The 12,285-nt window shown below is 40.0% G+C and overlaps 2 protein-coding genes across 2 annotated transcripts in view; one reads left to right on the forward strand and one right to left on the reverse strand.

Annotated features, from left to right (window-relative positions):
- Positions 1-354: 354 nt before the first annotated feature.
- SS18L2 (SS18 like 2) lies at positions 355-3,097 on the forward strand (the record flags this gene model as incomplete). The annotated part of the gene is made up of 3 exons (XM_082005703.1): positions 355-1,951; positions 2,114-2,190; positions 3,013-3,097. The coding sequence occupies exons 1-3, from the start codon at positions 1,883-1,885 to the stop codon at positions 3,095-3,097; spliced, it is 231 nt and encodes a 76-aa protein (XP_081861829.1). The 5' UTR covers positions 355-1,882.
- Positions 3,098-5,962: 2,865 nt separating this feature from the next.
- Positions 5,963-12,285, reverse strand: part of GARRE1 (granule associated Rac and RHOG effector 1) — a gene marked incomplete at its 5' end in the record, with an annotated part of 29,431 nt that continues 23,108 nt past the window's right edge. Inside the window, 4 exons of the mRNA XM_082005531.1 lie at positions 5,963-6,902; positions 7,490-7,568; positions 9,833-9,967; positions 10,844-11,009. Of these exons, the coding sequence (XP_081861657.1) occupies positions 6,579-6,902; positions 7,490-7,568; positions 9,833-9,967; positions 10,844-11,009 (704 nt within the window). The 3' untranslated portion in view covers positions 5,963-6,578. The remainder of the gene's footprint in view (positions 6,903-7,489; positions 7,569-9,832; positions 9,968-10,843; positions 11,010-12,285) is intronic.

The following is a 12,285-nucleotide window of genomic DNA, read 5'->3' on the forward strand; positions in this document are numbered from 1 at the left end:
GGACAATTGTATGCAGAAGGCCGTCGATACTGTGAGTGTTTTGATCCACTGAAGGTTGTTTTTTGGAAATCCTGTAATAGCCCTTTTGAGATAGTTGTACTTTTATCAACTAGGGTGCTGGACAGTAGAAAACTTGCTTTGTCAGTCTAATATGTACACACAGTAAATACTGTTTCTTAGGCAAAGGAAACTTTTTATATAGTTGTAAAATTCCATTATATCCCATTGCCAAAGAAACATTACAAACTTTGTATAGCTGTATAAAAAGCAACTAATTTTTTAAAGAATAAACATTTTTAAGTCAGCAAACATACTGTGTTATTGCAGAAGTTGATATGCTGAAGAACACTGAATTAGTTGGGGTTTTTTTCTTTAGCAGCTTTTTCAGGCTTAAGTGTTTGATTTTTATATTTGGACTATAATGAAGATTTGAAAATGTTCTTCCATTACACGAAACTGGATAAACTCTTCACTTCTCTTGCAAGAATTTGATTTTCTAGTTTCTGGCATATCACAGGATTTGACCAAATTAAGGAGATATTTTCAAATAAGGAGAAAATAAATTTTCATATGTCAAAATTTGCAATTAATTTTACATAGTCATAAATATTAACTTTTTTTAATAATGGACCAGGCACATGAGTTAGTGATTCTCCTGGAGTGCCTGGGACAAAAGTATGTCTCCATTTGTCAATTCTTGAAATGTTAACTTTGTTGTAATACCTGTAGGAATAAGCAATTTAAAGAATTCTTAGTGTTTGAAGTTGTTTGCATTTTGATAGACCATAGCTTGGAGACATTAAGACTCTGGTTCTAAGACCGTGGAGTCACAACTGGCATAGAATGGACTTTCTGCCACTTCTGAATGACTAGTTATGAGTTTTTGATATGCTGAAATAGAAACCTGGTCATTTGTGTCTGTATATGTATATGAAGGCCACAGGAATAAAGGGATCCAAAGATTAAAACATTTTGATCTAATTTGCTGTTTTTTTTTTTTTTTACTTTATCTTCAGAATGTTCAGTGGTGATAAAGATGTGGAAAACTGCACTGTTGGAAAATTGGAATATTTAAAAGTGGTTGATAGAATCTTAATTTTATAACTTTTGTATAGCACTACGAGGAAGTATTTTGTAATTGGTTTCCTTATTAAGGTCAAGTACTTGGCAACCGTAGAAGTTAGATAATATTGTTTAGTAATGTTTTCTGCATGTTAACGACACTGCCTTTTGGGATCCATGAATCATGATTCTGAACAACCGTTGGGGCTTTTGACCACAGAGACAAATGCTGTACTGTTGCAATAACTGTGTATACTGTACGAGGTGTCCCAGGCTTTATTTAAACTGATGAGATGTAAATACCAATGATACCTGCTGCCAGGCTGGGGCTTTCAGTCTCTACCCTGCGCGTGGCTTACCGGGGCTGCTCCCTGCCCGGGAGGCAGCGGCGGGGCATACGGCATACCTTCCGTGTACCTTGCTCCGCGGCAGTGAGGGGTGTGCTCCCCCCCCCCCCCCCCCGGCCTTTTTTTTTCCTTTCTCTCTCTCTCTCTTTTTTTTTTTTTTTTTAATTTTAAACCAGAATAAACACTTCAATAAATCCCGCCTGCTGGAAGTTACTTCTTGTCGCTAGCGGCACTGCGCCGGGCGGCCGCGGGCGCGGCGGCTTCCGCCGGTCTCCGCGGGCGGGAGCGGCTGGGGCGGGGCGCGCGTGGCCACACCGGGGCGCCGCGTCGTCTCGCGGCTCGCCTCTCCTCGTGCCCCCGCGACGGACGTGCCGAGGCGCGCGGCGCCCGCCGGCGGCCCTTGGGAGCCAATCGGAGCCTGCAGAGGGCGGGGCCGCCTGTTCCCGTCAGCCCTTGCGCGCGGCGGCGGCGCCATGTCGGTGGCGTTCGTGCCGGAGCGGCTGCGCGGGAAAGCGGAGGTGAACCAGGAGACCCTGCAGCGGGTGAGCGCGGGCGCGAGGGGCGGTGGCGGCACGGGCCCTCCCGGCGCGTTTGAGGTGGAGCCGGCCCTGCCTGGCGCGGCCGTGGCCTCGGCCTCTGCGGTGGGCGGTAGCGGCTCGCGGCGGGCTTGAGGCGGGCGGTGACGGCGCGCTCCTGTGCTCTAGTTGCTGGAGGAGAACGACCAGCTGATCCGGTGCATCGTGGAGTACCAGAGCAAGGGCCGGGCCACCGACTGCGTGCAGTAAGTGAGCCCCCGTGGGTGCCGGGCGGGCAGGTTCCGGCGCCTGCGTGGCGTAGCCTCCTCCGGGGCAACCCGGAAGCCCGGGAGCCTCGAAGTCCCTAAATTCCTAACGACAGCGCAGCGCGGCTCGTGCTGTCCAGAGCTTCCCTGGCGTTAGGAAGAAAATGCGGTTGTACCTCTTAGGAGACTTCCTAAAAACTGCTTTTACAGATGTGTAAAGCAGAAATGCCGCTGTATAGAATAAACCCTGTGCGTCCTCCTTTCTGTCAAGGTTTTTGTTCTGTGTGAATATGAAAACCAGCTCTCTTGGGCAGGCCTTTCCTTCCCGCCGGTGTGTGTACAACCCTGACTGGTACTTGCAGAAGGGCGAGGGTACTCTGCTTGTGGCTCTGCAGCAGTTCAGCCCTTAGACTTGCAGAGACCCGAACGACAGACAGGTTGGCAGCGGCTGCCGGGCCTGGGTGCGTGCTGGCCGTATGTTCAGCCCAGTAGTGGAGCTTTGTCAGCTCCTGCCCCTGAGCTGCTTTCTTGCGGTTCTGCATCTTTTCAGTATTGATCATACAAAGATCTTAACGTGCATGTTTACTGTCAAAGTTCGCAAGTAGAAGGTGCTTTGTTAGAATGCAGTTCAGTGCAGTATATTGGGCTTTAGAACATATAAACAGGATAGGAAGGTGTTTGCCCTGACACTTTATTATTTTTAGTTTGCTATTTCTTTCCCTAACAGCAACTATTGATCAGATTACAAAGCGACGATTAAAGGGTGAGTAGTTTGCTAGAAAATAACACATTTTTCAGATAATGTATTTCTTCCTCTCATAGGTACCAGCATATCCTGCATAGAAACCTCATTTATTTAGCTACAATTGCTGATGCGATGCCACCCAGCACGAAGACTGTAGACTGACTGCGCATACCTGGACATGAGCAGTGATGCTTTAAGAATCTGTAGAAATACTTAGTTTAGAGTCTCATTTTGAGAGCTGAGAAGCTGTGGTCTTGAAAGGCAGGTAAAGTCATCCATGCCTTTATGTTAAAAACACAAACATTGTTTTTGATGTAATATTAGGCAATTTTTTTCCCCTGTAACTGTAAGCAAAACTTAAGGGTGATGATTATTTATCACACTTCCTTTCCCCCCCCGAAAGACTCCATGTATAGCCTGGTTGTCGGGACAGCACTACCAGAGACACCTTTAGGACTCCTGTAGTCTCACTGAAGCAGAGACCATTTCACAACCGAGGTTGTGTGACAGTAGGGTAAGCATTAGCTAAGTAAGTAACTTCTCTCTATCTGTCTCATCTCCAGCATGACAAAGGCAGTTTGTACATTGCCATATATATAAGCAGTAGACTGTTTTCTATCTTGCATCATAGGAATTGCACTTAATAAACTGAAGATGTTCCTTGTAAATTATAATATATTCTGGATTAATGTAACCTGTTAACAAAGGAGCAGCTCAGTGATATAGTGAAATAGAAATATCTTTTCTAGGAAAGATGGGACTGTTGCATAACTTAGAGCAACAAAGTGCAAGGGAGAAATCAAGCCTGTATTTCAGTGAGAGAAGGCTGTGTGTTTGCCCTAGTTGTGTCAAGACTTTTCCTTTTTGCTTGAAATGCTCTGTAAACAAGTAAATTCTTGTGTAATCAAAATGGATTCATATGCTTCCTGGGTATTTGTGAGCATTTATGGTCAGCTGTGTGCTGGTGTACATTTATCCACAAAGAGCACAGCTTACTTGCACACTGTAGTGCATTTCAGTGGCATGATTAACATAAGCTAAACTAATAGCCTCGCTAATAATTCTGTTGGAGGGGAGAGTGTGGAGGAGTTTTCACTTGCTACCATCAAAACTGTTTACTCTGAGTTTGTAGCAATCACAAGTAACTTCGTTTTGTCAACGTTGGGCTGCACTGCTAGTGCAAAGATGCTGCTAAGGTATCTTCTGTATCGTGTTCTTCAGTGCAACCTACTTGAAAAAGTAGCCTTACAGATGCTTCAGATTGTACAGTGCATAAAGTTCATTTTTATATGAGTCAGTAAGTAGGCAGTTGACAATTTTCAAACTGTTAAATAATCCCATGTTAATGAAATAAGATCTTTGTTTACAAACCAAAGTTACAGTTTAAGGTGCTGCTCGTTTTCAGCAAGGTGCGTATTTTAAACAGCTATGACCTATTAAATGTATATCTTTAATAAAGCAAATAGTTTACTTTTACAGAAGCTTTAAAATACAAAATGTACAGTTCCAGTTCAGAAGCATTTAGCTATTCACAAGAAGCACTGCAATAAGGGTAAATTAACTAAGCACCAAACCCTTGCACTTGGCAGTGTAAGTGAAGTTTAATGGCAAGACTCATTTGCCAAGTGCAACAATTCTTAAAATTACCAGTGTTCAGAACGATCGGAAGCAAAGGACAGAGTAGCACCTACGTGGTCAAAATGCAGACAAACTTTCTGTGTTTTTTGCAACTCACTTATGTAGGTCCAGAAACGTGCCAGTATTTGTGATTATGAATAAAACTGCAAAAACTATAGCAATAATTTTGGCACTTGTTAGAAAAGGTTCAAAATGAAGTGTTTTCATTAACTTCGATTTTGGTCTTAGTATGAATAACCAGTAAGTACAACCAAATTTAGGATTTAATATTAGATCTAAATGACAAGATTTAGGAAACTCAAAACCATTCATCAAGTTAAATAAACACATTTTCAGCAGAGGGTTTTCAAAATTATAGTAGTACAGACCATTAACAATTTACAGACAGAAGCCACACTGATTGTGCAAAGCACATTACTGTAAAAAGTCTATGTACAGAAAACAAATCTTTGTAAACATGGTAAGTATGAAGTTCCAGAAAACATGGTGACAATATCATAAATACAGGCAACATTGGCATCCTCAAACAGCACAAAAGGTAACAATCTGGGCCTGCAAATATAGCCCGTCACCATACAAACAAAAAAGGTGGATGGGTTTTAAATACCCAAATGTTTAATAGTTTTAGTGTTGTGTATACTTTTTATTTATATATATATATAATCTAATGTATTTATTTTTTGGTATCTTTAGATATAGATGTACTTAGTTTGTAAAAACAAAAACAACAAATGTGCTTTATCTTCATTGAAAAATTATGTAGTTAGAACTAATAACCCATTTTACTAGTAGTTAACATATTAGAATGATATGACTTAAGAAAAATACAAAAATAAGATTAATACTGTCAAAACTCTTATACCAGAAAATATTGTGGTTTTTAGACTCTTTCAAAGATGAAATATGAAAATTTAAATAAGCTCTAACTATATAAAGAATCTTCTGTCATCTCAATTAATATACAGTGGGATAGCTATACATATATTTACCATTGTTCTTCAATTTTTAAGCACCAGTCACTCTCCCGGATCCACTTTGGTTGGAAGATTATTCCTAATTCCACAGGTTCACTTAATGGCACATACTGACTGCAAATAATTACTTCATCCTTTTTTTAAAAAAAAGTTCTTTTAACTAACTGCTACCCCACATTTCAGTTTAGTATCTTCTGAGCCAGCTCACAATTTTTAATCAACTGTAGCATCTGAAATAAGACTTTAAATATATGCAAGTAGTCTTTTAGGCTATACTTTCACACACTTAAGGAGCACTGTGTGGATAATGCCTTTGGCCAAATGAAGCAGTAAGAAACGGTGTATTTATTTGAAAACCAGTGTCATATTATCCACACAGATGCCGTCTACTTTAAGCAGCTCAGATAACATTGTGACACAAGGTTGAGTGGTTCTGCTGTTCTTCACTTGGTACCACAAAACTGAATTTCACACCTGTTTCTGCAACAGTTTCATAAGGAACTCACTTGTGTGGCACACAAAAAGCTGCTCTTACACTTCATTTAAAAAAAGCTGCCCACAGGCCATTTATGGAGAAAGGCTTTACAGCTTGTCCATTATAAATTTGAACACAGTGTTGAGCAAAGTGACCACTATATATTTGCTTCAGCATATTCAATGTGTTTCAGTAAGATGTTTAACTATAGATCTATATGAAAAATAGCTATAAAATACAGTGTTTCTTGTATGGTAGTCCTTCAGCAGTTCTTTAAAAAAAAAAAAAAAGGTTTTGAAAGTAAAGGCAATATACACTTTTTTGAAAGCATTTCTACATCACAGTTTTGGGCTGTTTTCGCATACAAACAAACATACATATTGGCCATATTTGCTCAGCACTGTAAATCAGAATTCAAGAGTTTGCATATCTCACCCAAACCCCCTCAGTTCCGTAGTTAATGAGATAAACAGGACATAGCCAATACACAATTGTGAAACCAAGTATATGTAATTTATGTTTGGCCCTGTGCTGCATTTTCCAATATGAAAAGCAGTTAGTACTGATGCAGGTAAGATGGTCTGCGTTCGTGCTTTACTGGAAAAGATTTAAAGCCCTTATTCATCTGTTTGTGCTGGGAAGCCTGTTGTTGTGATTGCTGCTGCTGCGCATAGGCAAAGTTAGAGGAGATTGCTGCAGCTGGAGCACAGTCGTTGGCTGCTGCCCACACGGGTGACTGGAGGATCTGCATCGTGTCACTCCACTGGCTGACAGGGCTGCTCATAGGATACAAAGATGTACTCTGACCAGGTAGCGTGTTCGTGACAGAGGACGTATGCTGCCAGGGTGCCTTTGGAGGCCAGGTTTTGGTTTTATTATCCTGAGAAAACAAAATGAGGTGGTTTTGTGGTTTTTTGGTATTTTAATACCAAAACACTTCTTTCTTCAGACAATACTTAACATGTCGTTTTAACCGCTCAAGACATTTTCATAAGATTAATTTACATTTGAAAGCAGAATTGATGCATATGTAAAACACTCTCAATTCTTAAAATACCTGCCTATTGAAAAAACTTTTTATTTACTTCAGCACGTTTGCTGGACACATAATAGCCCAGCGCTAAGTCAAAATTTCCAGCAAGAAAGGTGGTAGTAAATCTGGTGATACTTTAGTTTTCTCTGCATAGATGATTAAAATTGACTTCCTTGCCTCTTTGCTTAACTTGAAATCTTTGGTTTTGTGATAATTTCTGGTGCAAGGGAAAAAGATAAGTGATGTCCAATTTTAATATTAAAATTTGGTAACTTTGATAAAAGCATCTAGTACTACTTCAGTGCAAATGGTTTGGGTTTTAGCAGGGGTAAGCAATCTGGAGATAACAGATGCTGTTCTAGTTGTTTTCCTAGTATAAACCAGCCCAAAATGCAAACAGGAAAAATGACTAAGCAAAGCTATTTTCAGCTTACCTGATTACGGTCATCTGCTGCAGAAAGAAGAGGTGGTGATGGTAGCGTACTAGGTTCCTGCTCGCCACTGCTGTGTTTTCTGCCCAAAAAAAGAGTAACGTTTACTTTTTTTTTTTTAAATGAGTCACATTAATCTGCCACAGGCATATACTGTTCTGTAGTTTCAGTATGTCATGTTTGACAGCCTAGAATGTGTAGTGACGCTTCATCTTGTTTCATGTATCTTTGCTCAGTACAGGTAAAAGCAGCAATGCAGAAAGAAATTAATTACTGAATACTGCCAGAGCCTTGACAGTGCAATGGTTCTTTATGCTACAGCTTCAGCAACATGCACACAGTTTTGGAAAATAGGCTAGTCTCTTTGCCCACTCTTTGCCCACTTTGGAAGATCTGCCAGAAATTGCCTTTTTTCTTCTGTTACCTGCTCTGCTCTCGTTTTAGTTTTTTGTGGGTTTGCTTGTTTTTTGTTGTGTGGTGTTCTTTTTAAGTATCTTTTCTGAAATAACTTTACAGACAAGACAAAACAGTTGAGCAAGTGAAACATCTGTTGAAGCACAGTGACTTTACTGAGGAAAAACGTTGTACCTTTGGTATAAACTTGTGACCTAATACCTAATTTCAAATAGAAGTCCTTGACAACGTGTGTGCATTCTGGAAGGTTCTCTTTTTTTTGTTTTTTGGTTGGTTTGGGCCGGGGCGGGGGGGGGGGGGGGGGGGAGGTGTTCGTTTGGGGGGGTGAGATGGGTGGGTTTAGATTAAAGTGGAATCTTCTATCCTTTCATCCTTAATTTTTTTAAAAAAATCACCATGCTCCAATTGGGCCTCCATAGGTAAGCAGTCCTTTGCAGGTCAGCTTTAGAGCGCTCAACCCTTTTGCCTTCTCTTCCGGTACAGTTTTAGCTCTGGTATTTTGTCAGGCCCTCCCTTGTAGAATGTTTTTCTTTCTAAAAGTAACATAAAACAGTAGTGCTGTTACTTCAGCTTAAGTTTTTATTTAATGAGGTGCACACTTGGCAACTTACTTATGCTCTTCTCTTCAGAACACTACATAAAGCATTTGTTGTTCTTGCTCCATGATCAATCTCTAGATACCTGATGGCTTGGCAGATTAATTCACCCATTGTATGTCTGTTGTGTTTTCCTTCCCTGCTTCTTTCTTTAAAAACATACATAATTACTACTTCTGTGACTGCTTGTTAGACAGCTCTCTTCCATTAACTTAAATTTAGTTTTTATTGAAGGTCAATTCCTATCCCCTCTATATAAAGTCTCAGTAAGTGTAAAGATTCAGAAAACAGCCCCTCTTTTGGTAAATTCCTTTCAACTTGCTTGCCTTAGTCTCATTATTTTCAGTTCCAGTATACTTCCTTTCTGGCCAGGCATACAAAAATATCCAGGTATAATATGCAGGAAATTGACTTTCCTATCACCAAAAAGCAGACAGACAATCTTGTATCTAGATGTACTGACTGAATTATTCTGTGATCTAAACAAAAATAGAATATTTGGCCACAGAAGTAGCTTCATTTATTTTTAGAAAAGGCTCTGAAAATCAGTTTGGGAGAGTGATCCCAGATTGGAAGTGGGTTGGAATTCATGCTTCATCTTGTGCCTTTTATTATTCTTAACTACCCTCTACTGTGGAATCCCTGAGGTTCCAAAGATACCCAACTTCCAGCCCTTTAGAAAAGCAGAAAGCAATTGTAATTCGCACTACTACTTTCAAGTCAATTTTTATAGCTGAGAATCCTGGCTTAGTTTTTCAGTTACTAAGTTTGAAGCCTCTTTTTGTATTATCAGGCAGGTATTTACAACTACTGAAATGGTGGTAGTAGGCAAGGAGACGGAAGTCTACACAACATTATCAGCAGCCTGTCTTGAGTGCCACAAAGGTGCAGTAGAAGCCAGGAAATAGGAACTTGCTGGCATCAGAAGGCACAATATTAGGGGCATGACAAAGCTGTACACAGTTTAGAAAACCAATTCAAAGATGATGTCTAAGGCCTCGGTAGTTTAGAAAGAAGTGGCGTCCAAATTAGCTTATCTATCTTGGAAGAGGGAAAGCATCGCATCTTTTCTAGGCATACTGAATTGCAGCTAACAACTGGGTATTTGCAGAGGTGCTAGTTTGTATAAGGAGACAGCTACCAATATAATTCAATTTGGGAATCCCTAGCATTAGGTCACATAGACTATACACTGATCCATGTCAGTGTAGCACGCAAACTGACATTTGTATAGTCATCTAATTAGCAGGAATTTCCTTTGTGTGGCTACTCAAATGAAATTATCAAAATAGAAGAATCTTATGAAGCAGTATGTACTTCTGTTCATTTTGCTCACCTCCTCTGCTTTACAGCAGCAACAAGGTCTGGCCCTGAGAACATGGAGAACAAACTGTCTCCATTAGCTGAGGAGGTCTCATCGCTTGAGCTGGCAGAGTCTCCTTGAGTACCAGACCAGCTATTTGTCACATCACTGTAAGACAAAAGGTTGGTTGTATTAGTCCTTGTATTTATAGTGCTTGGTCCAGACTGCATACCCTCGCTAGTTACGCTGAATCTTTGTCACAGGTGATAACCTCAGAGCACAAAAAAATTCCAATACTTTGTAAAACATGCCAGTAATACAAGTATTTTCAGTTACTTCTGAATAACCACATCAAATGCTTTGTCTGTTACAGTCACTTTATATGTATTTTACTAAAATAACTATATAAATCAAAAGTGTCTCTCTTGGTCAGGAAGGAGAAACAAGTGATAGTTGGTTTTGGAATTACTAAGCGCTTGGCTTTTTCATTGCAAAACTGAGCTAGAACACATAGTTGTACTCGTTATAAGCTAGCTTGAGAGTCACAGCTAATACATCATGGACAAATGGACAGAGAATGTTGAAACACTTCTGATTGGAAGAGAGAAAAAAAACTACTAACGTACTTGCTGTAAGGTACCTGCCTTATAGTAGTAAGATTAAGTGGCTAAAATCTGGAAACCTGAATTCAGTCAGGCACTGCAACTTTAATAGCATCACTCTTCGGCAAAACTAGGTCTTAAGCGTTTTCAAAATACTGAAAGAAAACCGTTCTGAATGAATCTGTGCCTTAACTTCCTTATTTCCTCTGTTCGAGTCAAAGTCAGTATACATTCCTCTCTAAAGATGACATCAAACAAATGTCAGTGCTTCAGTATCAGCAAAGCAGGAAGGGCTCAGATTTCTCACTCGACATAATGAAGTGCAGCTTTCACAGATGCAGCAGCAATTGGAAAAAACACCCAGTATTCCCACATTCTGCCAAGTTTGAGTGTAAAATAAACTCATATACAATAAAAATATGTAGCTTGCCCAATCTCTTACCCTTCTGTGAAATACTCGGGAAAGGGCCAGGTTTTATGAGGATCATCAGGAAGAGGCCAGTTGCTACGTGTGTTGCTTGGACGACGGACATGCTGTGCTTGCCTTTTTTGTTGCATAGCCTGGTTGACCCCAGCAACATAGCGGGCAAATTCTGGATCAGAGCCAACTGAATAAAAGAAACCAAGAAGTCAGTTGCTGACATTCAGCTATTTCTACTGCAATTATCCCCCTCATTTAATCCTTTAGGCTTGATCATACCCCACAACAGAAAGTAATTCCTTCACTGATAATAAATGCCAGGCAACAGTTGATACATCTTCATAGAGCAGTGAAGAACACCGAATGGGAAATGTTTTTTAAAAAGTAGATACCTGCCGTTCATACATGGTGGATAATAATTCTCTCTCACACCTGCTCCTTGCATTCCATCAGGGAAATAGTATTTGTCACTACGCACATCTCTATACACTGAAAGGTCCAATATCCCATCAGCAGACGCTGACGGAATTGAAGCCTGTATATTTATCCAAGCTTAGAGAAAAAGAACGTGCTGATCATAGTTGATTCCAGATTGCAACATGATTTCCATCTACATTGTGATCCTGCTTACTTCGAGAAATCAGAATTTCAGATTGATCATATTAGACCATACAGCCCAGAAATTGCCTACTTCCTACAAAGACTAGACAACAATTTCAAAAACATTCTTATCCTGACCTGCCAAATATTTCAGAGTAAGACTGACATTTACAGAAAAAAAAACAGTAATTCTTAAAAATAAAGAATGCGTCTCAAGCATCTGGTAAGTGATCTGATAAGTGACAAGCATGATCTTGAACAGACACAGCAAAAGCCTTAATCCAGAAATGTTTTAAATGCCTAATTGTTCAGAGCACATAATTCATGTATTAAGAAGAATGCTGTTATGAGTCAGTGTAATTGAGTTTCCACAGCTTCTGTTTCCTTTTGCCTTTTTTTTTTTTGCCCCTGAGGGAAAACTGCAATCTGACTGGATTTATGGAAAATGTCTAGACTTCATGCATAGTAATTGCAGCAGGAAGTACAGAGCTGCTGGCTTGCTGGTCTCAGTTTTAAATTAAGAGTGAAGACTGAAGAATATCCAACAAGCCTGCACAGCTCAGAAAGCAGAAATCGGGTCTGTCATGTGATGGCTTCCCTATGTTCAGTTCAGCATTTAGAAGAAAAGTTTCCTCAATTTCATTTGGCACATTCAGAAAAGAGCTCCACAATGTTTTGTTGGATGCAAATTAAAATGACAAGAAGATAACTTTGTTTCTATACATTCTTTTAATAAAGAATGTATAAGCAAGGGGCAGAGCTATCTGACAGCAGTACAGAAACAAAATATTGCCACTAATACTGTTCTCTGAGAAATACCTTTTTGTCCATTTAAGATGAGGCTGGAAGCTAGACAGATCCTC

The sequence above is a fragment of the Phaethon aethereus genome (assembly GCF_964289735.1).
Source record: "Phaethon aethereus genome assembly, chromosome: 13".
NCBI classification, from domain to species: domain Eukaryota; kingdom Metazoa; phylum Chordata; class Aves; order Phaethontiformes; family Phaethontidae; genus Phaethon; species Phaethon aethereus.